The sequence below is a fragment of the Rattus norvegicus genome, chromosome 4, assembly GCF_021556685.1.
Source record: "Rattus norvegicus strain SHRSP/BbbUtx chromosome 4, alternate assembly SHRSP_T2T, whole genome shotgun sequence".
Taxonomy (NCBI): domain Eukaryota; kingdom Metazoa; phylum Chordata; class Mammalia; order Rodentia; family Muridae; genus Rattus; species Rattus norvegicus.
In genome coordinates, this window is record NC_141537.1 from 64,488,206 (window position 1) to 64,515,661 (window position 27,456).

The 27,456-nt window shown below is 42.9% G+C and overlaps 1 protein-coding gene and 1 long non-coding RNA gene across 8 annotated transcripts in view; both read right to left on the bottom strand.

The window, feature by feature from the left end:
* Positions 1-10,887: 10,887 nt before the first annotated feature.
* Positions 10,888-27,456, bottom strand: part of Cnot4 (CCR4-NOT transcription complex, subunit 4) — a 102,003-nt gene continuing 85,434 nt past the window's right edge. For 4 of the 7 annotated variants that reach the window (XM_087657223.1, NM_001037782.1, XM_087657225.1 and 1 more), the window contains exons 11-12: positions 12,938-13,150; positions 10,888-12,246 (exon numbers count right to left, since the gene is read on the bottom strand). In XM_087657223.1, the coding sequence (XP_087513349.1) occupies positions 11,945-12,246; positions 12,938-13,150 (515 nt within the window). In that variant the 3' untranslated portion in view covers positions 10,888-11,944. The remainder of the gene's footprint in view (positions 12,247-12,937; positions 13,151-27,456) is intronic. The other 3 variants (XM_087657228.1, XM_087657227.1, XM_087657229.1) reach the window with 1 other exon arrangement.
* Positions 24,197-27,006, bottom strand: LOC147994799 (uncharacterized). The gene is made up of 2 exons (XR_015686464.1): positions 26,963-27,006; positions 24,197-25,619 (listed from the first exon to the last, which is right to left on the bottom strand). It is a non-coding gene; the product is annotated as an uncharacterized LOC147994799 (long non-coding RNA).

The window sequence follows — 27,456 nt, forward strand, 5'->3', positions numbered from 1 at the left end:
CGAAGTAGAATGACAGTTCAGAAGCATATGAGGAACACACGCTCTGAAATCAGCAAACGGTGGGGATCAACACTCATCCTTTGTGGCGGTTGGTTCTTGTCAGCCTAACACGAACGAGAGTCACCTAGGAAGCTGCAGAACCTCAACTGATGGGTTTCCTCCGTCAGACTGGTCAGCGCTGTGGCAGGTGCATGCGCACATACAAAATAGATGGATTAAGAAATATTTCTAGGGGGTTGGGGATTTAGCTCAGTGGTAGAGCACGCTTGCCTAGGAAGCGCAAGGCCCTGGGTTCGGTCCCCAGCTCCGAAAAAAAGAACCAAAAAAAAAAAAAAAAGAAAAAAAAAAAAGAAATATTTCTAGGGCTGGAGGGATGGCTCAGTGGTTAAGAGCACTGACTGCTCTTCCAGAGGTCCTGAGTTCAAATCCCAGCAACCACATGGTGGCTCACAACCATCTGTAATGGGATCTGATGCCCTCTTCTGGTGTGTCTGAAGACAGCTACAGTGTACTCATATACATTAAATAAATAAATTAAAATAAAAAGAAATGTTTTTAAAAAGGGTCAAGCATTCCAGCACTGCTGGGGGAGGGGCTCGTGGGTCTCCAGCTCTCGCTGAGGGGCTACTGGCAACTAATTGCTGCTGTTGGTACGGCTGCTGGCAGCTTGTCTGTGCTCACAGGCAACACTGAAAAGAAGAGGAAAAAGGGAGAAGAGGAGGAGGACATGAAAGTGGGAGGACAGGGGAGGGTGTTGGGTGGTTCAGGGGAAGAAAGAGGGGAGAGATGATCAAGGTGCACTGTAGAGATGTGTAAAGCTGTAATGAGTTAAATAAATAAGAAGCTTGAAGAAGTATGTATGCCATTCTCCCTCTTGAGCCGGTACTGAGAAACGTGTCTTTCCATCTGGTAACTTCTAGACCCTGAGCACTCAGGAAATGCACGATCAGAAGATGAATATACATAAGTTGTACTGGGTTAAACGTTAGCTTCCCGGGGCTGGGGAGATGGCTCAGTGGTTAAGAGCACTGACTGCTCTTCTAGAGGTCCTGAGTTCAGTTCCCAGCAACCACATGGTGGCTCACAACCATCTGTAATGAGATCTGATGCCCTCTTCTGGTGTGTCTGAAGACAGCTGCAATGTACTCAGATACATAAAATAAATAAATAGATCTTTAAAAAAAAAAAGTCAGCTTCTCTGGATATACAAGGATGCGCTGGGACATATCTAAGAGACTTCCTCCTGAAGCTATGGATTCCATGACATAGCATGGCTTCCTGCCACACCACACACTCAGGGGCATAATCTATCTTCCTCCCTTCGTGGTGTGTGTGTGTATGTGTGTGTGTGTGTGTGTGTGTGTGTGTGTGTGTGTGTGTGATAGTTGGTATCACAACATATGGTTAAGATTAGTAACTCTTCAATGTCAAATATAATCAAGGTAATTACTCAAACTGTCAGCTTGATTGTCTGAGGCAATCAAACCTCTAGCATCAGCATTCCCCAGAGGGCTTTTTGGAAAAGTTCAAACCCGAAACAGACGATCTTCTTGCAGGGAACGAGCTTGTAGGTGCCTGAGGTTCAGAGAGCAATGTGGTCTGTAAAGGCTGCCCAGATGCTAATATATTATCAACACTGAAGAAATCCATTCTTCTGCTCAAATCTCCAAACACCAACATAAAACACGGCAGCAGAATTTCAGCGGGGAAAACCCACAAAAGCATTCTGCAGGAAGTTACCACAGCAGCGGTTCCTGCTTCTGGGTGATACTTTGGTCTTAGGCACAGTACTTCAGCTAAGTCTTAAAGCCACAGGAGCAGAGTGACTGGAAGACACGGGTGAAGAAACAGAGGTCAAAAACAGGGCAGGGTCAAGGCTGGTTGGATAAATGGTGAAACTGTCTGCCTCTACATTTAAAGAGTTCCCGGCTGAAGGCTGTGACCAAGGAGGCTGTTTAGAGCGTCATAGTAAAGCGACAGGCAACCCGGTGAGGTTACTACAGGTGAATTCTAGATTAGGAAAAATTTCCAGGTCATTTAGTTCAATCTTGTTTTAAATAAAAACAAGACTTCCCTTTACCTTCTGTTCTCACTTGTCTGAGTGTCCTCCGGTGTTCCTTGGTCCCCAGGGCTGCTGGAAATGGAGGCTTCAGGAGGTATACAGCCTTGTGGGCAGTCCCTGGCCCACTGGAGGCGCCCTACTAAACGTCGCTTTGGGAGCCTTAAGTATTTCCTTTTCTCTATTTTGATTGTTGGCCCATGGCATACACTGGGCATAGGCCCTTTGGTGACTCTTTTTTCCCTCCATGATGTGTGCCCCTCCCCAGAGACTCAGCAAATGGAACGCCATCTGAGGCCAAAAGAAACTTTTTCTCAGTTAACCACCTCGAGCATCTTGCAAGACCAGCGCAAAGCTCTCTTCCCCACTGATCTGTCGGCCTGGCTCCCTTCCTTAACTAGACCTCTTTTGAATTTCTTCTTCTTCTTTTGCAGGTCTTATTGGGACCTGCAAAAATGTTCCTCTCCTTCCACTAGCCCAATTCCTGCAATCCATAAACCTCTTTCTTGTACCAGCGGTAACAGGCTGTTCAACTATTTCTAATATTCACTGATCAGCTAAAATGCTAAGTACTTGATACGGATTCTTGTATTTAAGCCTCCTCACGACCCGAACAGTTCAATAGAACCTGTTAGCCTGGGGTTTATAGGTTTGCACATCTTACCTTGCTCAGGGTCACCACACTGGCAGCGGTGACACTGGCAATGACATCAAGCAGCTTGAGTCTGTGACTATCTAAAGCATCCACAGTGGACTCCATCTGTTCCTTCTTTATCCTTCCTCCTGCCTCTGTCAACCACCGCGAACTGAACAAGGACCGCGGGGGCTGGTAATGCTGAGCCACACCCTACCTGCCCCGCCTCTTCCATGGCGACTGGGAGCAGCAGATCAACTCCTGGTGCTATTTTATATTCTTGTCACTGTTGCGTACACTCAGCCCGAGACACCACACTTATTGTCCCACACGCCTGTCAGAATGGTTTGTGGCTATGAAAGCCATGAATTACCGGGCACATGTTCAACCTACAAACATCACCTCGCATCCCTGTCCTCAGTCATTGGGTAACCACGAAACAAGGGCTTCGCTCAGGTGCGCATGCCCAGCTCCTGATGGCAGGGCTTAACAGACTTGCTCTGAATGAGCGCTGAGACTTTTTAAGTTTCTCCCTAGAAATAACGCCATAATGAACATTTTTATGTATAGATGTACCAGAAGAGGAAGCACTGGCGTGAAGTGAATGGGTGATTTCTATTTCTAAATTGTCAATTCATCCCTCCAATGAATGCACCGACTTATTACCACAGTGAGGGCGAGTGGGATACGTACTTCCTACGACTTCACGGGTGTTTTATGTTTCTGAAGCATGAGAACCAAACATTTTCTATGATCCTGATCCACATGTTGTCTTGGGCCACTTTTTATTGCTTTAAAAAAAAAAGGTAGGTTTTACAGGTATCATTTTTACATTTGGAGTCAGCAGATATTCTTGAATCTGTGATCTTTTCAAGGTGTTTTGTTTTACAACAAATGTGGGTTTCGTTGGCCAACATCCTTTTCTTTTTGCTGATGTGTGTTTTTCACAGGACACTGTATCCGCAAAATTCTTCCATGGCCACCTCCACTGCTCACATAAGCACGGTAGGAGAGAGTCGTGTCTGTTTTATTGCTGAGTCTTCCTATAGCATACACAGCAAGCACCCCAATACTTGTTCAGTAATTGTCTATTGACTAACGAGAAGTGGTGGGTGAGAATATTATGAAGAAAATAAAGACATCCTTGGAAGAAAGTCAGCCTAACAGAATTTGGCTGTGGTTTGTTTTTGTAGAATGCACTGTACACATTGGTAAACCCTGCACCTATTTTTAAAGTCTGGCTGCTATTAACTTCTGGAACAATCCCAAATAATCGTAAGATAAACTTGAGGGGTCACACAGGGGCAAACGTGCCTAGTGTTGTCCTCCCGGCAGTGAGACATGATGTAACTTCTATGTACCCAGATTGTGGCATCCATCCCCATCCAGGTAGCCTGCCTATTCTCATCGTCCTCTTACCCCCCCCGCCCCCCCAGTGTTGAGCGTTTTTATGTTCTCAAGCTCCTGATTCCACTTTCTGCCTCTTCACTGTACTGAGTTGACAGGACCTTCATCTTTCCCGCCTTTTACCTCAGAACCACGCATTTCTCTCACTACCGTCCAGGAGGGAAACGCCTCTCTCTTCCTAAAACTGAGCGCACATACGTTCCTGACTCCAGTTTAGTTTTCTTGTTCAAATTCTTCCCAAATAACTAACTCCCCTAACTTCTAGTAGGCTATGGTCTCCTCGGCTTGCACGTGCGTCATTTTCACGGTCAGGCAGCTCACCATCTGAAATTCTCTAACTCCTGGTGTTCCTCACTCTCCCACCTACTGCAATTAGCTTCCAGCCTCTCCAGCACCCTAAAAGCAATCCTTCAAAGATCCCAGATCTCTTGCCAGTAAGATTCAATACTGCCGATCACTCAAAGCTTCTTCCCCTCCCACAGTCATTCATTCAGAAGGATATTAGGAACTATGCCAAGCACCGGGTATATTCAGCTGTCCCTTCATACTGTGTGTGTTTGTGTGTTGGTAGGGAGTGATTGGTACCAGGATCTCTTAGGATTATCAAAGTCTATGGAAGGTTATCATGAGCTTTACATGAAAATGGTGTAGTGTTTGCATATAATTTATGCACATCTTCCCTGATACAGTGATTTGTCACGTCTGATCTCTTACAACAAATATCTAGTGTGACATAAAAACCATATAAATAGTTACATTGTATTGTTTAGGGAATGACACAGAAGCCCTCATATTCAGTTCAGAGAAATTGCTTTTCTTGGCGTTTCTGCAGTTGCACCTCCTGATGTAGAACCCACTGATACAGTGGGCCAAATTAGAGAGTTGGAGGATCAAGTTACAGTATAATAAGGGCATTTGTAAAGTAGACACGGAAACAGGAGCACTAAAGCAATGGAGTTTGAGGACAATCTTCAGATGGCTGCGAGTGAGAACAGAAGAGTGTAAACATTCTGCACTGAGAGAACAAATATGCCAGGAACACAGGCATAGACAACATAAAACAGACAATACTCTCTAGGGGAGGAGGGTCCGGGGTCCTGTCCAGTCCCAGGCTCCAGATCAGTGGACCTATGCGGTGAAGGTGTTGGGGATGAGAAAGTCCATGGGGGAGTTTTGACAAGAAACGTGATGACCCATTGCAGACACTCGAAAGCACAGGCATCAGCTTGTCTGTCTCCAGTCAGTCATCGTCATGCCACGATGCTTTCCCATCTGCATCAATGTGTAGATGCTCATCCACAGCATCCCAGGGATGGTGAAATCTAGAAGGTGAGTCAGGAGATGTCATCATTCTCCAGGTGGCTGTGGTCAGTAGGCGGCTACTGCCAAAGGTGGTGTCTTGGTAGCTTCTTCCCAGGGTCCTCCTGGGCATCCTCACCCTGTGCAGCAGGCAGCTGAGGGAACTTTGCTGGAGGTTTTCTCTGTCCTTTGCATCTCTAAAACTGAAAGTCTTTCCCACCTGTCCCTGCTCTAGGTTCCTGATGAAATCGGACACCAACACAATTTTCAATAACATGTGCCCTGAAACCATCCTCCTTCAGCTTGGTCGTCCAGTCTTCACTTTAGACCGATCCACTCTACCTCCCACCATGCTCCTGCCACACCTCTTCCCATACAGAGCGAGCCCCAAATCCTTAACCTACATCTGACCTGTCGGAACCTCAAACCAACAATTCCCCAGATAAGAACTGTGTTCTTTTTGAACCATAGTGATTCCTGTTCACAAGATGTCATTTCACTTATGAACAAGACATGAATCATTCCAACAGCCTGGCTTGAGTGCTCAGCTATTCCCAAATCAGGGCAAACATTTTGGAAGTCTCTGTGTAACCATAAAATGTAATATTTGCAGGACTATAATGTGTAATAGGCTAGATGTGTTCCCCGCTCTCAGGGAGCAGACAGGACCTGGAAGAAACCCAAGAGGGCTGTGAAAGAGCTTGTCTTCCATCCTTTGTGTCTAGTAACTTGCAAAAGAATTTTTAAGTCTCTTGAATTCTTTGCCCTTCTTCCCATTCCCAGGCCCCTTGTCAAAACCTTCTTCCCCTGGAGGATCTATCTGGCTTTCTAAACTTACCACAGCTAGGACAGTTTTACAACGTGATGAAGCACACATACAGATGCACTTTCAGTTCCTGTGTGTACTGTGTGTACAGTTCATCCTAGCCAAACCCAGACTCCCTGGGGTTCTTCCATTAACCCAAAGAAATCCCTCTTCCCCATTCCCACTGAGGGCTTGTGCGTCCATTCCAAGGCACAATCCTATCGCATTTTCCTTCTTCTAGGAAATGCCTGGTGCCCATCACTGAATGCAGCGCCCACCTCCTCTCTGCCCGTTTTCCTCAAAGATCCCCTCACAATCCCTAACGTGTTCTCCAGACCCAGAAGAAATGCCAGAGCATGCCCTGGGGATGAAGCTTCACCTCAGTCACGGTTCAGGGTCCTCCCTAGCTGCCCGGCAGCCAAGTCTCCATCTCTCCAAAGCCCTCTTCTTTGAAATACCTTGACCTTTTGCCCTGTGGAGATTCATTCTAATTCCTAACAATGAACAAGCCTTTATACCTTTTACTGGTGGCCACAAACTAAGGGGAAATGGCTATCCAGACGCCACCCATATCTCTGTGGTTTTTTAAACACAAGCAAAACAGCTGACAAGTCCATGGCAAAGGTGGATGTGTAACAAGTGCCTCTAGCACAGCTACAAGAGTTGTGACCCCCACACAAGAATGCTGGGCCCATTTGTCTGCATCGTGCACGATAGAATTCCTGCTACCGAACTGGTACGAGAAGTATTCCTCATCTGTAGCAAAACAAGCACATTGGCGGTGTTTTGCTTTTAGCATGTTCAAATTATCCAGCCCACATGCCAAAAGGCCCATTGCATTATTAATTCCTCCTAAGCCTATCCTGCTTCCTTCAACTCTGACTCAGGGCTAAGAGGTGCAGTTATCTCTCAACACAAGGCCTCCTGTGCTAGCCCCAGAGTGATTTCTGAAAGTCACATACTTGCTTCCTTATATCAGTGTGTGTGTTTACACACACACACACACACACACACACACACACACACACATTTTCGAAGGGAATTCCTCCTGTTAGTAAATTGATCAAGTCCTTGAGAGTGGCGACTTTTGTGACAAAATTCTAAGTCATTCATGCTAAGATGACACCATTTGAATGGATCCATCTCAGAATTAATTTCAGTTCTATGTGCTCTCATTTAAAGGCTTACATAGCTTAATCAGGTCTTAAGTTCAGTGATGGAAAAAGGTCATGCACAGTGTCTCTGTAACCTCTGGGTATAGACGGACTCCTGCGGGCTACTCACTGAATTCAGGTGGCTCTTTTAGCAGCTTCCCCGTGGGAATGAGTGCACAATCCTCGGTATTACAATTCCCATACAGCTAATAACAGGCTGTTTTCTTCTGCTACAACTTCCATTATTTCTTTAATTTACTTAGGTCTAGAAAATGACCCACAGCCCTCCCTAAAAATGACTTACAACCCTCCCTAAAAATACATAAAATGTGTTTTTAACATTCAGTTTAAAATCTAATAATAATTTAATAATGCGAGATTTCATAAATTATTGATTGTACATCAAAAGAACTTCATTGGAAAAGATGTTGTTTTTAAAAAAGAAATAAAATCTCAAGGTTGAAAAAAAGTGACACATGTAGGCACTGTTTATAAACAAAGCAACATCGTGACAATGTTGACTCCTCGATGGCCACTAAAAACTCAAGACAGAGTTGCCTTAGTCCTAGTGAACTATGCCTCCTGGTTTGTAGAACCAGAATCCAATGCTGAGGTGGCAACTCAAACCTATACATCTGCCTGCACTTCTGCTCTAAAGTCCACCAAAAGGAGGGGGTGGGGTGGGAGTGGCTAGAAAGATTGGCGAAGTGTTTCAGCTGACTTGAAAAGTCCAACTTTAACAGCAGACAGACGTACAGCTGTGAGACGCAATCCCACTAACATTTAGAATCCTCAGGGTAAAGTGGGCGGGGCGAGACTACAGCTATGGGAACTTAGCTGGAGTCATCCATATCCATTCCCAACTCCGAGTCAGAGGGGTAGTATGTATGCTCAGTGAAAACAGAGGCCCTCCCACACCACCCCGAAATAGCCCTTCAAGCCATCAGACCCATACCATTCTGTAAGACTCTTCTCTCCAGATCCCAAGCAGCAAAGACAAGGCCTATAGACTCAGACTATAGGGACTCCGTGGTAGAAAATGCAAGGTCTTCCACTAGTGAAGCGCAAAGCTAGCAACCTACTCCTGCTTTCAAATACTTCCGTCACATTTTTTGGTCTTGTTCTTACGCAGATAACAGAGTATTAAGAACATCTAAGAAGCTCCTAACTTAGAATACAAAGGTCAGAGCAGGCGAATGAAACCATTCTCCTGAAGACACACAGACACGAGAAAGCAATAAAGAAATGGAGACTTCCTAGAAAGTGGAGCACGGGGCAGGGATGGAAAATTAGCAAAAGGCAAGCACAAGATTTGTCCCAAGCTCAGAATTTCAGTATTTTTTTTTTCCTTTGAAAAGGAGAACCAAGAAAGTATATACAAGAAACCCACTAACAAAGTCACTACAAATTTCCCAGAGCTGGCCACAGTGGCCAGACTGTAAAAGCCCATTGTATGCTCAGTGTGTCCAGGACAAAGCCACACTGAAGGCAACACTGAGGGTTTCAGACCACAGTGGACAGGAGGGAGAAAGCCAGACTGCATACCAGCCGCAGGGGTGGCTCTGGCTTTAACAGTGATAACTGAAAGCAAGATGACAGAGTAAGGCCTTCAAACTTCTGAAGAGAAAAATACTCCTCAGAAGCCTGCATCCATCACACCACCCACCCAAACTGAAGTGTTAATTTTACACACATAGTTTCCGAAAACGCTTTCTGTTTTTCTCAAAACAAGTTCCTGGAATATATCATTCCAGCGAAGTCTGAAACTGGAGGGATAAAAGGTGAGGGAATAAGAGCTGGAACGTAAGAAAAAGAGAACCCAAGGAGAGAGGGGCCCTAGGAGCACTTAGTACAGTAGATCCTATGACAGACCGTGACCGCGAAGCTGTCCACACCCAAGTTCCCACTGCCTGCCACTCTGGTGCAGGTACTTTCTGTACTTCTTGGCCTCCGTCCCAGTCCCACGTGTCTGCTCTCTCAGCTATGCCTTGATCAGTCACACCCACCCAAGCCCTAGGTGTTGTCCTTGAGTCCGTAGGGAGGCAAACTTAGGCCCAGACAACACCGAGCTCCTCCAGACTGTACTTTGGCCAATCGTGGTCTCACACGGCAGACCTGTCAGACACACTAACTGGTGAGTCTCGCTCTCCGGGCTCACTGTGACCTGACTCCCTGTCTACCCCAGATAGCTTTTAAAACTTAGCAGAGAGGCTAACACCAAACCATGACCAGAGCCTCTAATATGTTCTAAAGCCCTTAGCGAGACTATAGCGAAGTTTTCCTGCCACTGCTGGGCCTGGATCATTACTCAGCTTTTAAGAACTAAACAATTCATTATCCAGGGATACAACCTAGCTGGCAGCCCAGAAGGAAGGGAGAACAAAAGTAACGGTGGATAATGTTTGCGGGTTGTGAGTAAACAGGAGAGGTATGTCCAGTACACTACAGTCTTGCAGACTGATTTTAACCTGTGCAAGGCAGCTCCTAGGTCATTAGTCTAAACAGTAGCCACACACTTACAGAGTGGGTATGATTCATTAAAGATACACAATTACAGCAAGGCAGACTGTCTCTTTTACAGGAAACAAAGGCAAAGGTCACAGGTCGAAGCCCACAGTTCCCAGTTCTTTCATAGCACTGCAACATTTTTGTGAGTTACAAAATGTGTTGTTCCTATCCTGTGCAGATGGCCCTTGTGGTGATATCTAATAACACGCTGTTGATTATCTAAAACACTGTTTTCTTTTTACTCGTTTATTGGTTTTGACAGGGTCTCACTCTATGCCCTGGAACTGGCTGGCCTGGAACTCATGGCAATCCTTCTGTCTCAGCCTCTTGAGTACTGAGATTATAGGTGTGCATGAAAAAAAAAAAAGACAAAAACTCAAAAAACTTGCTTTCTTTAAATGAAGTAAAGATAAGATGAAGAAAAAAAATCAACCCCAAAGCACATTGTTTACAATTTCAACCTACTCTGTTTGTCCTGTGCATACTGGCTCCCTTGGGACACTGCTTCCAAGACTGCCACCTGAACACAGTCTTCTAGATAGCGTCTTCAGTACCCGAGTCACACCCTCCCCACTGAGGCTGGCTGAGACAGGTCTCTGGACTGTTGGCCCCAGGACTGCTGGGTCTCTCCTGCAGCTCCTAGGGTGATGATGCTCCTGGGCTATTGGGCTGCGGCTCCTGATAGCTCTTCCCGGAGATCCACCTCAGCACGTCAGGACCCTACTCACTCCTGACCAGTGGCCTCAGTGGTCAGGTCTGCTCTGCATTTGTAAGAGCCTGGTGGCGGCCTCGGCTAAGGAAAGCCACCAGGAGAAGAGCCGCTGAGAGCAAGAGGGGCTGGGCTTTAAAACTAGCAGTGGCTGACAAAGACAACTCTTCCTTTATTTTCTGATTTCATCAAAACCACCCTCCATAGCTGAAAATGTAAAATCTAGTGGAAACTCAAATGGGCACTAGATCATAAAATATTTCAAATTCACATGCAACAGACTGAAAAACAAAAACAAGAATCACCCAAGGGTCACCATCAAGTTTTCTGTTTTATTTAAGATTTTAGTTTTAATTCTGAAGAAAGAGGTACATTTCCTTGTTTTTAGTTTTAGCATCAGGTTATAACCAGGTTTGTTTTCTTTTCTCCTGTCTTTTCAATACTGCACAAACGTCCGGAACTACAGGGTTAAGGAAAAGCGGCAGGCAAGGAGGGCAGAGATTTGCTCCTGTGGGTGATCGGTGGCCCCAGGGCAGTGCTGGCTCACAATGCCCTGTCAGATGGACTTATGGTCAAAGGAAGAAAAGATTCTGACAGAGGAGAAAGACTGAGGAAATCACGTATAATTCAGCTCTCATAAGGATAGGTATTAAATTTGTGAATATTTTTTTCTTTTAAAACATCTGAATTTAAGTCTAAAGCCAAAATTTTTTCTCCTTAAAAAATTACTTCTCCCTCCTTATAAACTCTTTAGCAATAGGCCAGTTACTACTACAGATCAATTTATCTTGTCATCAACTTCCAATAAATCCCTTTGCTTAACAACACAATTGAGTCCTCCCCATCAATTCAATAAAGAATTTAAAATTGAAAGCGTTTCCCTGCAATAGTGAAAAGCTGAATGCAAGACGGAAGCCAGGACCACTGCTTTCCCCCAAGAATTTAGCAATCTCATTTAAATCAGCCTGGTTCTCAAGTCTGCAGTTGATAACACATTTACTTGACCTTTCCTATAGATTAACTGTCATTTTCTGCTAAGCAGATTATGGCATTATGAGTGACAGACAAACAGTAATTTTCTAAGTATTGAGACCGCCTTTTGATTTTCTTTTTCCTCTGCTTAAAAAGGCAATTTCCCCCAGAAAGGTTCAACAGTGTCACTCACTCAGATGCTGGACCAACGGAAACTTTTTACAATTAAAGAAAAGGTGGTAAAGACGCTGTGATCGAATCGCATCTGGGGGCGGGGAGAAAAAAAAACCGATCAGGAACTGGATTCTTCAGAACGTAAGAGATGAGAAGGGGGCTGTGAGTGGGCTGAGGGGAGAACAGGGTGGGACAAATCCTGCCCTTTTCAATCCCTCTCTGCTTAGTGGCGGTCCAGTGTTGAACTCTGTAGCAGGTCTGTGGGGGTTTTGCTGGGGGGTCTGAAGGCTGTCTGGAAGCCTGGGGGTGGGGAGTGGAAGCTGGAAGGATTTGAAGGAGGTGGGTAGGGGTTCCAACTGGCTCTGTGCAGAGGGATCTGTGTGCTGAAGGGGGCGCTGTGGTGGGGCTGTGGCGAGGCAGCGCTGGGGCCGTCCACCTCTGTGAGGGCCTGAAGGGATTTTAGCCAGTGTGGAGGATTGTCGTCTTGAATAGAGTCTAAAGTGTTTCCTGAAGAGGCTGGAATACCTACAGAGGAAACAGGAGACAAAAAGAAAATGGTTGAGTCTGTAAGGAAAGAGGACCAAGTTACTCAGGTAAACTCTAAAGGAGCGATTTGTCCTCCCAAGAAATAAATTACAATTTCCAAATGACACCTTTTCAGCCTTACATTCCTTTAGCCACCGTGCCCTTCTCCAGCAATGACCAGGATTTACTGTTACACAAACCCTCGGAAAACTTGGTCCCTCGCTTTCAGAGGCGGAACAGCAGAAAAACAAAAGCAAAAGTCCCTCCCAGACAAGCAACCTCCCACCAAAGAACCCCAGGCCTCCCAAAAGTGAATGGTGGGTTCCCCGTTGCGCCTGTCCCTCTCTAGCAGGGATGTGGACACAGACAGCCTTATATAGAGAGCTTTATAAAGAGTGGAGTATGTTTCTCTTAAGATGGCTCAGTTAGATCCTTTAGTAGTTTGAGGCCTACAAAATACACGCATGCTGCCAGACGGTAACACCTACTTAGACCAAGAGGAATTAGCCCAGGCACAAGTGCCTCAGAACACAACTAGGTGGACAGGTTCACCATGACCCTAAGAATGAATCAGGCTTTGTGAAAAGGAACTTATGTCACAGAGACCCCTGTTCTGACTTAGTCTGTGCTAGAAACCACACTGATGGCTGTGAGTGGAGCTGAGGGGGACAAGGGCGGGGGAGAGAGTTACCTGTGATGATGGCTGGGTCTGTCCAGCTGCCAGGGCTGTCCCAACTCACGCTGTCCGTGGTGGCAGTGTTGGACGTTGGTGCACTGTGGTTGGCGTTGGAGGGGGAAGAAGAATTGGGCAGTCCACCAAAGTTGATGTTAATGTTGGGTAGAAGTGCCCTTAGCCCGTCCTGCCATTCCTTCATATTTAAACTCTCTACAGAACTGTTGTTGTCTGGGAGATTTACCAACAAAAAATGAAAGATAAAAAAAAAATAAAAAGCTGACGTTAGAAACATATGCTGTTCTTTAGTGGTTAAGCGGGAGAGGAATTATTCTTTCTTTACTGAGCGTTTATGGGTTATCCTAGCAAGACAAACTGGGTTAGGTCTGTGCTTGTGAGCTCAGGGACCTCAAGGAGAGAGAGGGAGCTCTTTCAGGCTGAAGGGAGGGAGGGGCCTTCCGGTCTCTTTCTAGCTTCCTGACCTCTACATGTGGTGCAAGTCAATAATCCAGCTGCGAGACTCAATGCTCTAGAGACAAGCCAGCATCAGCTAAAGGGGAAAGTTTCAGTCAGAGAGGCAGTCAGCCAGCTCAGCTGATGCTGATGTACACCATTTAAAAAAGAAAAATCCTGTGAAGTCCACTACAGGAACTCCTCGTTTCTGAGTTTGTTAAACGGAAGGAAATCATTTCATGAAGAATAAACACGTTCAATATTAAAAGGAAGCGAAGTTCTCCTGATTATAACTGGTGATGCACTTCAGGGAAGCGGACACAGTGCAGGCTTCTGACTTTAGAAAGGGTGTTTCCCTGAGGAACAGCAAGCAGCGGCTGAGCTCCTCCTGGTGGAGGCGTCCCAGCGTCCGCCTGCTTTGCTCTACACTCCTCTCTGGCTCTACTAGTCACGGAGGCGGAGCCATGGAGTCCCAGAGTTTTCAGGGTCTATTTATGGATAGTGTCAAATAGAAGACGCTAGCAACGTAAAAATGGGTTTTTATAAACTGTTTTAAACTGTTCAGAACTCGTACATGATATCTGGGGCCAGGAAGGTAAAGTCTAACAACTATATTATTAGAATAATTACTTTATTGAGAATGAATCAAATAATCAACAATCTCTCTTTCTACAGAACCCATCAGCAGCCAGCATGGAGGGGGACAGTGACCGCCACCAGGCTCTATGGTGAAGTCGGAATTCTTTTCAGATTTTGCTTTGCCCCATCACTGACCTGTGCCAGATTCTACTAGTTTCAGCAAATGAAGCATTTCATGGTACTAACCTTTTTCATAAAAGACAGACACAACTAAAGTCAGGAAAGATCATCTCTGAACTTGACAGAAACGGAGAAAGCACTCTACACTAGGTAGGCAACACGAGGCGGGGGTGGGACTCCTCCATCTGCATTCTCTTTCACAGCTGCTATGATTTCCTAGGCCTCGGCCTTCTTACACCTGCACGTTATTTGCATTCATGCTGACTTACAAGGTACTGAACACTTAAGTGATTTCCTTTGATCCTCACAACAACCCTGTGAGGTAGGCAGGACCTAACAGATACAGAGCAGATAGGGACAGATCCTCACTATGAGCCCTAGACGTGCACGCCTAAATCCTAGCTAGTACTCCACGGCTGAGTGGGCCTGAGGACCATGGCGACTGGGCAGGGCAGCCCCAAAAGAGAAAAAAGTGCCCATGTTTATAGATCTCATTTTTGGTAACCTGAATCCAGATACTGAGGAATATATTTTACAAAAACAAATTAAGAAGTTCTCACTTGGTCTACTTTGTATAGACTATCAATTTTTTTTTAAATGAGTCAAATATTTAAGGGGAAAACCCAAGGTCCTATGAGGCCCCCAGTTAAAAAGAGAACAAACAACAACCAACAAAAACCCAAAAGAGCTAAGGAAATATCACTGGTCCTTCTTTCAGGGGTGATGGACAGGACAGAGAAATAACATACCTTAAGAAACAGACTAGTGTTTGTAGCCAGGGGAAACACCCCTCACATATACCCCGACCCCTGTGCCTTGTGTTATGGAGGTCGACTTCAGGACCTCTCGTGAGCTAGGTAAGCATTCTATCACTGAGCTACACCTCAAGTCCCAAGAAACCACTCCCTTTTTGAGAAAGAGTCATGTATCTCAGGCTGGCCTTGAGCTCCCTATGAAGACTCTGGAGTATGGGAATTACTCAAACCCAGGGTTTTTTGCATTCTAGGCAAGCACTGTATCAACTATACGATACCCCCAGGATCCAGCATCCCTAGGGTACAAGGTTCTAATTGAGAATATAATTGTCAGTGTCTCCCTCTAGGCCCAGAACTTGGACAAGGCATAAACAGGATCCTCTGATAAAAACTGAAATCATACATGTGTCAAGTACAAGATGGTCTGGTGGATGAGTCTGGCTTCTAGAATGGTCTTCTATGATGCAAAGCTAAACTCTAAGGAAGGCTTGAAACCCTCACGGAAGGGAAACAAAGTCACCTTGGAAAGGAAAAAATGCCACATAGCTAGCTCTGTGGAAAGGACTACAGGATGGCGAATGCTCCTCCTTCTGGGTGGTCCAGGTAACTGAGATAGGTGCCCAAGCCAATGCCCAGCTTCTCTCTTCCCTACCCCACTCATTATAGGTTCTTACATTTGCCAAAAAGAGAAACAGGAGAGCACTTACCTCTGCTTACAAAGTAAGACAGTCAAGAAACTTTACTATGAAGTGGTATCATAATACAATCAAGAGACAGCAAAGCAAGGCTCCAGGAGAGCCATTCACCTTACATGTTGGCTTTGCTGCTAACCAAGAACTACGTAAAAAAATAAAACAAATAAGTGCCATGTTTTCTTTCTTTATAATCAAAGGCTATTTGTTCTGCAAAATAATATAATCCAGCAAAAGTGTTAGCCAAAGATAGTCATCTGTGGTACACAACACACAAACAACTGGACACTATGATCTTCCCAGTATAGTTTGGATTGTAAGGTAGCTGGGAAACAATTTCCCCATTTATTATTTTTTAACAGTCTTTACTGAAAACAACAAACAACACCTCCCCTCTTACACACTCAAAGCAAAGCCGGTGTCTAAACGTTCTGGGGGCCTAAGAGCACAGTGTGTTGCTTACAATGGAGATGTATGGGGAGGGGCATCACACACCACAGGACCCACAGCCTTAGCTCTTGGAATGGGAACACACTCTAAAGAGTTTAGAAGAAAAGTTTACCTCTCCCTCACTCCCTTCTCTAACGCTGAGCTGAGAGTTAGTGCAAAGAAAGGGAACCAAGCTAACCTCATCAAAAGATGACCGTCTACACTACCCTCATAGCTTGACCCGGATTCATTTTGATTGTAGACTCTACTAAGTCCATCCCTGGACTTAGTCTCTGGCAAGGCTTGTCTCTGTAGCAGGCGGTGGTGGTAGACAAGTGCTCTACTGCTGAGCCACACCCTGGCTCGGCAGCTGGCTTTAGCAATGCCCGGTACTTTGGACACTGGACGACAATCCTCATTGTTGACAGTTGTCCTACATACTCTGGGATGCTCACCAGCACCATCCCCTCTAGTCTGTAGACACTCCAAGTGCCACGGGAGGGAGGTGGAGGCAGAGTCTCCATTGGAACCACTGACAAAGGAAGGTAACTCCTTTGTTTCTGAGACTCCAATAATACAGCCGGTCCCACCCCTAACAGTATCAGCACATGGACCGCTGACTCAAATCTGATGTAACTTAATTATCTTTTAAGGATTCACACTAGGAATTCACTGCAAGAAGTCAGCAGGTCTATTCAAGGAAACACTGGGCTGTAGAAGGCAGCTCCAGGGCTGCCTGCCAATATAACCTTGAGCATGTATCCTACCTACCCAGCCTCTACTGCCCTACCCCTGGGTAGACAGAAGAAAAGGAAGAGAAGTCATCAGAAGCACATTCGTTTCTTGATAAGTGACTAACAACAAATGTTTCTCTATTGGTCACTTTCCAATGAGCCAGACTTCTTACTTGCTGGGAACCGGCCCCAAAAACAGGTCTCTTCTTTGAAACTTAGCCATAGCAGCCACCATGCTCACAGAGGAGCTGTGCGGCCAGCCTGCTTAGCATGTCTGCCATAAACACTCCACAAGCAGAACTTGAAAAGACCAAGCAAGGTACACTGAAAATCAAGTCACTAATTATTTTATGGTAAAGTGATATGCATTTTATTCTTTGGAGTATTTAATTAGTGCTGGCAGGACTGACTATAAACACATAGGCCTTATCAACTAGAGTAGTTTGATACAATTAAATTCACAGACATGCCGAGTCCTCTAGCATTGATGCTTTGGTGGGAGCAGCTGGCTCACAAATTTGGCCTTAATTCTTAAGTTTTAATTGCTGACTGTGGTACTGGGACCAGAGAGCCTGCTGTCAAGTTAAATTACTCGTGAGTGGCTTGACAGTCCACGTGAGAAGGTGTTACTGAGTTAATCCCACTCAGAAGCAGTTCTAAAAACCTCATCCTGCATGTCCGTCCCACAGTGAGTCCACTTCTCTTTTCCTCCCAAGTTTCCCTCTTCTTCTCTGACCTACAGTGGGCCTTTTCAGTGGTGCACAGGATAACGGCCTCCATGGTTGCCACACTGCTGCTCTCTCCAGTCCCTCCCACTAGGGTTTCATCAGTGTTTACTGTGTGAAAGCCTAGCTCCCTCAAACTTCAACAGCCTATCTTCATGGGACTCAAATATAAATGAAAAAAGCCAAACCAAGCTTTCAAGAATAGAAAAGAATTGCCACATTACAACTTGAGTTTTGTATGCGGGTAAGAGATTCTTCAGGACAGCAGCAAAATCACCAGAATTTATTAATTAAATATACCCCTAGGACTGCCAAGAAATTCTTTCAGACACAAATCAGCTTATGAGAATATTCCATCTAAATGACTGAGCTTCTACCCACATTTCTCAGACTATGTTTATATAAACAAGGCAGACCAGTAGGGCAGAGCTGAGTTTCCTGAGCAACTGAGCTGTCCTAAACATAAGATTTTAGACAGATGGACAGAAAGGGAAGAAAGGGAAGAATGAAAATGACAAAGAACTCTGAGGGGAAATGTCAGACGCCTTAACAAAACGCTGAAAAGTCAAGTCTGTTTATGCTGTGTAAGGAGTCAAAGCGGCACCCGTGAGAGGTCTGGGTCAGCTGAACGTGCTTTGCACACTTTAGACTACCTCTATCTCCTGTCGTTCTGCTTCACTAGAATGCTTCCTGGAGCTCTTCAATTAATTTTTAAGCCATCTCCCCAAAAAGCGGTCCTTTTTTTCCTTTCACCCAGATCATTCCAGATGACACACAGTGTAAGCAAGAGTCACCTTGGATTCTTACACTTTTTTCCTTATTTCAAGATAGCTGTAGACTTGAAGACCCTATACAGTTCAATGTGTATTATGCAATGCTCTTTTCAAAGACAAGAAAACCTTTCCAAAGCCAGGTCGAGGTTTAAGGGTCCAAAAAGCTTCCCTCAATGTAAAGAAGAAAGAAATGAGTCACTAAGATGTTTTAGCACTGTTCAGATGCCCAAAACACATGCACCTTAAAATATATACTTAAAAAAATCCAACACATTAGTATTGTTTAATAGAAAATGCTAACTTCTTTTTAAAAGACCGAGTCTCATTATGTAGCCTTGGCTGACTTGAAATTCTCTCTGTAGATCATGCTACCTCATAGAGAGCCATCCACCTCCGCCTCCAGAGTGCTGAGTATTTGGCACCATGCACAGCAGGACATGCTCCTTAAAAAGCCAACATTCCACTACTCTGTATAAAGGACAGCAGCCAAGATTTCTAAGGAAGATTTTACCACTTTTCTACTGCAGACACCCCTCCCTCAGCCTGGTCTATGTCACCATCACTTCAGGGCTAACAGCCCAGTGAAGTTAAGTGGAAGTTATGTAATTTTAAAATGTCAGCATCAGTAACCAAAATCAGGATAATCAAACAGGGTAATAAAACTTTTGTTTCTGTAAAATTTACTACCAACCAGTCCTGGTCTAGGCAGCTACATACAGTACAAGATGACAGACACACAACATAACCAGAGTATGTAACAATACATACTGTGGTAGAAACAAACAGGTCCTAGGAGGCAGGAAGAAATAAGTGAGAAATGCTGCCATCCCATAGATGGTATCCCAGGGAAGATCAGGGGAAGAGAGAAAGAGCCTCCTGTGCAGAGCAGAGGTAGTCCAGCAATCACAAAAGCATAAGCAGCGTTTTATAAAGGGTGCACTTTTCTGTTCTAGAATGTTCCTGAAGGATCTAATAAGCCTATTGTGGAGGAGAGTAAGATCATCTTGAGAACAAGAAGGTGTCCAGATACTGATTTATCAAAGATGTCTATGTGTAAACATGTATGTAAACAAGAAACACACTGGTGGGTGCTGTGGTGTACACCTATTACCTCAGCAGCAAAACGATTACCACAGATCCCAAGAGGAAGAAGCAACAGGACCACCGTAAATGTGCAGCTGGCCTGGTCTACAAAATGAGTTTCAGGCAGCCTGGGTACCTAGCACTACCCATGTGGAAAACAAAAAACAAGCTATACATTTAATGTAAAAAATACATATGTCAAAAAGAAATCACAGAAAGGATCAGAAGACACCTGAGTCAGAGGATATAAACATAAGGCTCAATGAAGGAAGGCGAGCAAGGCTGATGAAAGAGGAGGCTCACACATAAGAGCTCTGAAGCACGAAAGCTAACGCTGGCTCTGGCCAGATGAGGGTTAGGGCTGAGTTAGGGAAAGCCCTGTGGGGAACACACGAACCACAAAAAACACACTCAAGAAGACATGAGACCACCTGACCACTCACTGAACATGGTTTCCCTCAAACAGATTACAGAATTGCAGACATGCAAGGTGTCAGCCACATTAGCATCTCATGAGGTCTACATCTGCTCTAAGAAAATAGACTTGATAAGCTACTCCCCTACAGGTCTTTCCCAAGACAGTAAGGAGGAAGGACATCTAATTCTGCCCAACAAGGGAGCTAGTTACCTACTGTAAAAAATCAGATTTTCTTTGGGATTTACCATTTTAGCAAAGAGTAACTGGGCGACAGTTCTTAGGGGGCAAGTATTCTGGCTACTTTTGTCACTACCACAGTGACACGTTTGTTCTTTCCTACCTGTCTCTGAGTTCCTCCTTGGTTTGGTAGTAGTGTCTGATCCTCACTAGGCAACGGGATGGATGGCACTGAACAATGTGCTTCCAGATTGGTAAATAACTTGTTCAAAATAGGCCAGAAAAAGAATGGGTGAAGGTGGCTCCCACATGGGAGCTAGAGAATTGTGGTTATGCACTGATTACTAACACTCTCAACATCCTGGACAGATTTGTCTGTCTGTCCTCCCTCTCACCCCTTCCCTTCCCTCCTTCCTTGAGCTTTATTTGTATCCTGATTCAGGTTCTTCCTGACCTTTCCTGTGATTACTTTTAATGTATGAATCTTTTATATTAAATATTAATAATAAAATGAAAATGAGATGGTATATATAGTCAGTTGTAGGAGGGAGATGAAGTTATATTTAAAGAGATTAGCAAAGATGGAATTTCACTATCTGTAATGTAAGAGCATTGTAATTCTTACTGTAATTCTTACTGTAATTCTTACTGTAATTCTTACTGTAATTCTTACTGTAATTCTTACTGTAATTCTTACTGTAATTCTTACTGTAATTCTTACTGTAATTCTCACTGTAATTCTTACTGTAATTCTTACTGTAATTCTTACTGTAATTCTCACTGTAATTCTTACTGTAATTCTTACAGTAATTCTCACTGTAATTCTCACTGTAATTCTCACTGTAATTCTCACTGTAATTCTTACTGTAATTCTTACTGTAATTCTTACAGTAATTCTCACTGTAATTCTTACAGTAATTCTCACTGTAATTCTCACTGTAATTCTCACTGTAATTCTCACTGTAATTCTCACTGTAATTCTCACTGTAATTCTCACTGTAATTCTTACAGTAATTCTCACTGTAATTCTTACAGTAATTCTCACTGTAATTCTCACTGTAATTCTCACTGTAATTCTCACTGTAATTCTCACTGTAATTCTCACTGTAATTCTCACTGTAATTCTCACTGTAATTCTCACTGTAATTCTTACTGTAATTCTCACTGTAATTCTCACTGTAATTCTCACTGTAATTCTCACTGTAATTCTTACTGTAATTCTTACTGTAATTCTTACAGTAATTCTCACTGTAATTCTCACTGTAATTCTCACTGTAATTCTCACTGTAATTCTTACTGTAATTCTTACTGTAATTCTCACTGTAATTCTTACAGTAATTCTTACTGTAATTCTTACTGTAATTCTTACAGTAATGTAAGAGCATTTGTAATTCTTACTGTAATTCTTACTGTAAGAGTATTGTTATTCTTACTGTAATTTTACTGTAATCTAAGAGCATTGTAATTCTTACTGTAATTTTACTGTAATCTAAGAGCATTGTAATTCTTACTGTAATTTTACTGTAATCTAAGAGCATTGTAATTCTTACTGTAATTTTACTGTAATCTAAGAGCATTGTAATTCTTACTGTAATTTTACTGTAATCTAAGAGCATTGTAATTCTTACTGTAATCTAAGAGCATTGTAATTCTTACTGTAATTTTACTGTAATCTAAGAGCATTGTAATTCTTACTGTAATTCTTACTGTAATCTAAGAGCATTGTAATTCTTACTGTAATTCTTACTGTAATCTAAGAGCATTGTAATTCTTACTGTAATTCTTACTGTAATCTAAGAGTATTGTAATTCTTACTGTAATTCTTACTGTAATCTAAGAGCATTGTAATTCTTACTGTAATTCTTACTGTAATCTAAGAGTATTGTAATTCTTGTGAATTAAAATCAGACTCCATAGTGACTGAATGCATGCTAATGGCTAAGTGTGGAATAATGGAAAACCAAAACCAAAACAGGAAAGCCTCTTCCTGTCCATTTCAATGTTCACTTCACTGCCATCCATCTTACTGAGAAAATCTGGCTCTCCTGGCCAAAAGGACAGACTGAGCAACCTGAAGAGTGGAGGCCCAGAGGTAGCTGAAAGGCACAAAGTGAAGTGCATCCTAGGATGTCCGTCCTCACAGATGAGACCAGAGCCACTGTAGAGACAAGACACACGAGAGCAAGGGGCAGGCTGCAGCAATGGCATGCCTGCATTCTTCTGACTGACACCAACAGCGGTTCAGCTCTGCTCTCTTTCAAGACATTTCTCTGAGAAACAGGCATTATTTTGTCGAGAACTATCTAGTTCCTATCCAACTGATACACTCATGAGGTCAAGCTTATTCTGTCATGGAGGGATCTTCCACTGACTGCTTTCAGAGCGAGCATCCTTTTCCTGTCTCTTGTGACTTTACTTCCTTTGCTGCTGCCTGCCTCCATCGCAGGCTTTGCAGTTAGCTCTTCTTTCACCCCACTGACTCATCAAGCCCCAAACAGAGGAACACAGTGACCAAGGAGAGCCGAAAAGATGCTCCACGAAGAACAAGTCACATCAGAATAATGTTGGGATGGGATCTTTAGTTGGCGAAGTAGGATGCTTCTTGATTTGACCGGCCCATGCTGCTTTTTCATGATTCCCTTTGGAGGGTAAGGATGGTTAAGACTAGCATGGCTAACAACAGAGTTTGGACAAGTTTGTGCAGAACTTTAGATACTGTGTCAGTCTCTGTCCTTCTGCTTGGTTTGTTTAACTCCACCACTTTTCTGTATATTTAACAAAATGTACAAAAGTTCAAAACACGGCGACAAAAAACCAGTTGTACATACAACCATATTGGGAGTGGAAACCATATCCTCTTCTTAAAATCCTTATGCTGTTTACCTAAAGTAAAGAAGTAATTAACAACATGGATCTATCAGTTTGTAATTATGTATCCTTTTCCTACAGCAAACTTGTAAGATGGGGACATATACACAGAATACCCTCAAACTAGATTAAATCCATCCCATAAAATGTATCAAGTATACATTCCTGGTTTTTTTCTAAAATACATCAAGAGAGTACCTGAGGGGGAAAACCCTACCTATCTACCAGTGTGCATGGGGAATGGCATAACGATTTTACTTAGTAGATGTGTGGTATCTTAAGAAAACTGGTATGAGCATCTAAAAAATGCCATGTAAACAGATGTGCATGTCTAAATCAGAAGTAACACAACCTTAGCTGACCCCCCCCCCTTTCTTTCTAGATGCTTTTATAAACAGACTGTATAAGCATACATGTACGGAGAAGTGCTGGCAAGAAGAATGGCTTTCATGAAAAAGTAGATTATCTGACCACCTGTCAGTTACTGCCATCTGGTGTAAGCTCACTTTAAGAAAGGCACTGTCGAGTTGATATATATTACAGAGAGCTACAGAGAGAACTGGGTATCAAGTTATGTGTGAATGGCTGAACTGAGGATCTAATCTACATTCAAAAGGTAGGAGACAAGCAGTATTGGCCTCCATGGATTTGTCAAGCAGCATTGAAAAAAGGTACAAATGGGAAAAGATGAAAGGATTTTGGTTTAACTATGAGGGAAAAAAAAAATGGCAATCAAGTTGTCCTAAAGAGCTCCTAATCAGTAAAACAAAGGTCTTTAACAGCTCATCGATACACTTAGAGAATTCTGAAAATTCAAATGTTTTATAGAAGCTTTCGGAACTGTGCTTAACTCAGTAAAGACCAACACTGTGTGTGGCACATCAGATAAACAGTGAGACGGAAAGCAGTAACGCTCTCAGGAGATGTGGTGGTGGGAGGGATGGCACGCAGTTGGGAGATATGGGGGGCAGGTCTTATGTAAAGAAGAGACAGGTTACAGTTCAAGTTTATTCTGACTAGATGATGCCAAAGCTACACTCTTACAAAAGTAGGTCCAAGTTTGGCAGGCTTCGGAAGCAACGTCAGCCCCAAACATGCAGTGAATGTCAACTCTGTCCACCTGTTCTATACTGTTCTGCTTGCTTTTCAGGTCCCCACTGAATGACTACAGAGTGGCTTTTCCCAATAAAGCCACAGCTTTTGATTGTTCAGTGTTGATAAAACATTAGAAAAAAAAAAGAACAAAAACAAAAACAAAAACCTGGGATGCAGGTTTCTCTTTAGCTTTGCACTTGAATTGGATACTTTTGCTGACTTTGCAGCAATTCCCAATGGTTTTGTCTATTGAAGTTTCTAAGATTTTTGATGTTCATCATTTTTACCATTAAGAGGTTTTCCAACAATCTAGAAGTTAAGTCACTAAAGCTATGTTTTTATTGCATTTTGATTATACAGTTCACTTTTATTACAACAGTGAAGATTAATCAGCCTCGTCTGATCCTAAGACACTCCTACAAGCACAGAATTATCTTAAGGGCTTATAAATTAACAAAAATTTCAAATGAAACAATTAAAATTATTCATTTTCCCAAAGCATTATTATTGTAACTGGCAAATTCATAATTTTTTAGGAGCTGCATGCTTAAGTATTTCTAGACATCATAATGGTTTACTTCATTTTAATTTCATTTTAAAAATTCAGAACAGGATCATCATGTTACATTAAAACAGAATGGAATGGGTATAGATGTGGTATAACTGATGACTCATACAATTCCAGATGCAGTTTAACAGACCACTCACACACTCCAGAAGTTTCTCACTACTGTAAAAGTTTTGCAAACCAAGAGGCATTTTTGAGATTGGCTGGTATAACAAACGGTCATTTTCTGAAACAAGCACATACATATTGAAATTTCACTAATTATGTGCAATGTGTGTGCTAAAGGAAACAAATGTATATTAATAGGTGAAAGAAGATAAGCTAAAAAGCTATTCCAAAGACCAAATGGAACAGGTAAGACCACGGGGACGTACACACAGCCCAGTGGTTAAAGGGAGGGACGCATGAGACAGTACAGAGGAGTATATCAGGATGGTAAAACGATGGCCGCATCATTCATTTGCTTAGATCTATACAGTGTACCGCAGCCTGAGTGAGCAACCCTCATACAATCTACGACTCTGGGTGACAGGCTCCTCAACTGGACCGTGCTATAATGAAGGAAGCTTTGCATGTGTGGGGGCATGGAGGACATGGGAACTCTCTTAACTTCCAGTTCAGCTGTGAAACTAAAGCAACTCCAAACACACAGGTTTTATTGTTGTTTTTAAAGGGTTATTTTGCTTTTCCTTTCTCTTATTTATTTACCAGGGTAAAACGAAACCTTTTCTGCTTCAAATTTTCAAGTGATGTTTCAGTATAAAGAACAGGGCCATTCTTGAACAACAAAAATGACCTGGTACTGATTACTATATGTTTATGCCACATATTTCTAATTATTAATTTATTTTACACACACACACACACACACACACACACACACACACACACACACACACACACACACAGTCAGTCTGTCCTAATAAGAACACATCCTTTCCACCAAACAGAAGCCAGTGCTCCTGTCAGGACAGCATTTCAGAAGACTCTGATGAATTCAAAGATTGTTATGCTTACCACCAGTCCACTAAAAAGACTTTATTTTAAAATCACTTAAAATATGTATTTATGTAAGTGTTCATCCTTAGTTATGATTTATTATAGTTGAATTTGGAACAGATTGCCAGAGATGGTCTTGATAGAACCAATTCTCAGTCAATATTCAAGCTCACTGAAAAAGAAGGCAGGAAGGAAAGAGGGAAGGAAGATTAGATGAGTACATTTTAAACATAAGTCAGAAACTATAATTCTTACTTCAGATATTCTGGAGCTTCAAACTGAATTAGAACTAATGCTTTAGTGAAAATAATTAGAAGTATTATATGGGTTTTAAAGAGTATCTTAAAAAGTTGCCTGAATTAGAACTAATGTTTTAGTGAAAAAAATATAAGTATTACATGGTTTTTAAAGAGTATCTTAAAAGGGGTTGGGGATTTAGCTCAGTGGTAGAGCGCTTGCCTAGCTAGCGCAAAGCCCTGGGTTCGGTCCTCAGCTCCGAAAAAGAGAAAAAAAAAAAGAAAAAAAGAAAAAAAAAAAAAGAGTATCTTAAAAACTTGCCTGAACTGAAAATCAAAACTTTCCAATGTCAAAAATCTGTTGGTTCAATATTTAACAATGCAGTGGTTGCTCTTCAGTCAATTCCAAACCAGAGTGTGCCTTCTGTTCAAATGTGTTGTTTTAATTCAAAAAAGACAGGGAGAAAAGAATATGATCACTTAAACTCCAACTCCATTTTAGAAGTAAGCGGACAGGAGAGTAGAATGGTTCCTGCTAACAGCATATACTGAACGACAACTAACATTTCCAACAGACACCATCCTTTCTTGTAATAGAAAAAGAAATCTAGGACCATGGGCTCCAGTAGGGAGAGCACACGTTTAGCACACATTAGGGTGTAGCTATGGATTAGGAGGCGTAGCTCGGCTGATGGTTGGCCTAGCATATACAAGGCCCTGTGTTTAATTCCCAGCACTATATATAAGCAGACAGGTTAGCACGTGCATGTAATCCCAACACTCAGAAGATTGGGAAGTTTCTGGGTCATCTTGCTACACAGTGAACCTAAAGTCAGATTTTAAATTCATATGCCCTGTCTCAAAATAAAATATGAACAAACATAAAAGATCTAGTTGTGACTTGCCCACTAATTGTGGTAAATTACATGGAGCAGGAAATGATTCTTTGTCCAAAGAAAGAAAAAGATAAGAGCAAAAGCTGTCAGAATGTCATGTAAGGTGCTCAAAAATTAAAATCTAAAATTTTTACAACCTAAATGGTACATTTGGGGATTATTTAAACTCATGTTTATTTCATTAAATTTAAATTTTTATTGAGAGGCTGGGTGTGGAGGTAGAGGTAGGTAGCTCTCTGAGTTCTAGGCCAGACTAGTTTACAAAGCAAGTTCCAGGCCAACCAGGGCTAAAAAGGGTAAGCCTGTCTCAAAACAAAACAATTTTAAAAAAGGACAAAATTCACCATGCCAGGTTTTAGGAGTTTATGTCTAGCAGGACTGACCTGGACCATGTGAAGATGACAGTGAGCTTTCTCAGTGATCAGATCTAGAAGGGTAAAGGAGATAAAGCTGATAAACAACCTTTCCTTAGTGGGCGTTAAGCACTGATGTGGATCGAGCAGTAATCCGTAAGCACAGTGAGCTCTGGGGGGAGCTAGAGATCAAACACAGGGCCTTGCATGAGGGCCACATTTATGGATTTTAGTAAAAACAGTACTAGCATCAAACACAGAAATGAACAATAGCATGCAACTCAGTTAAAGTGAATGCAAAATGCTCCTACTTGGCTGGTAACCTCACAGCCCAGGGCCTGGTTTACCTTTATTTAACTGGGTGGTCAACTTATAGACATAACACAGAGAAAGGGGGCGGCGGGCAGAGAAAAGAAAAACCACCACACAGCTTCAGGGAGACAAACTTCTGGCAACGGCTACGTGTAATGTGCCAAGCAGGGTTTCAAACAAACGCAGCGAAGTTCCAGCCCACTCTGTTCTGT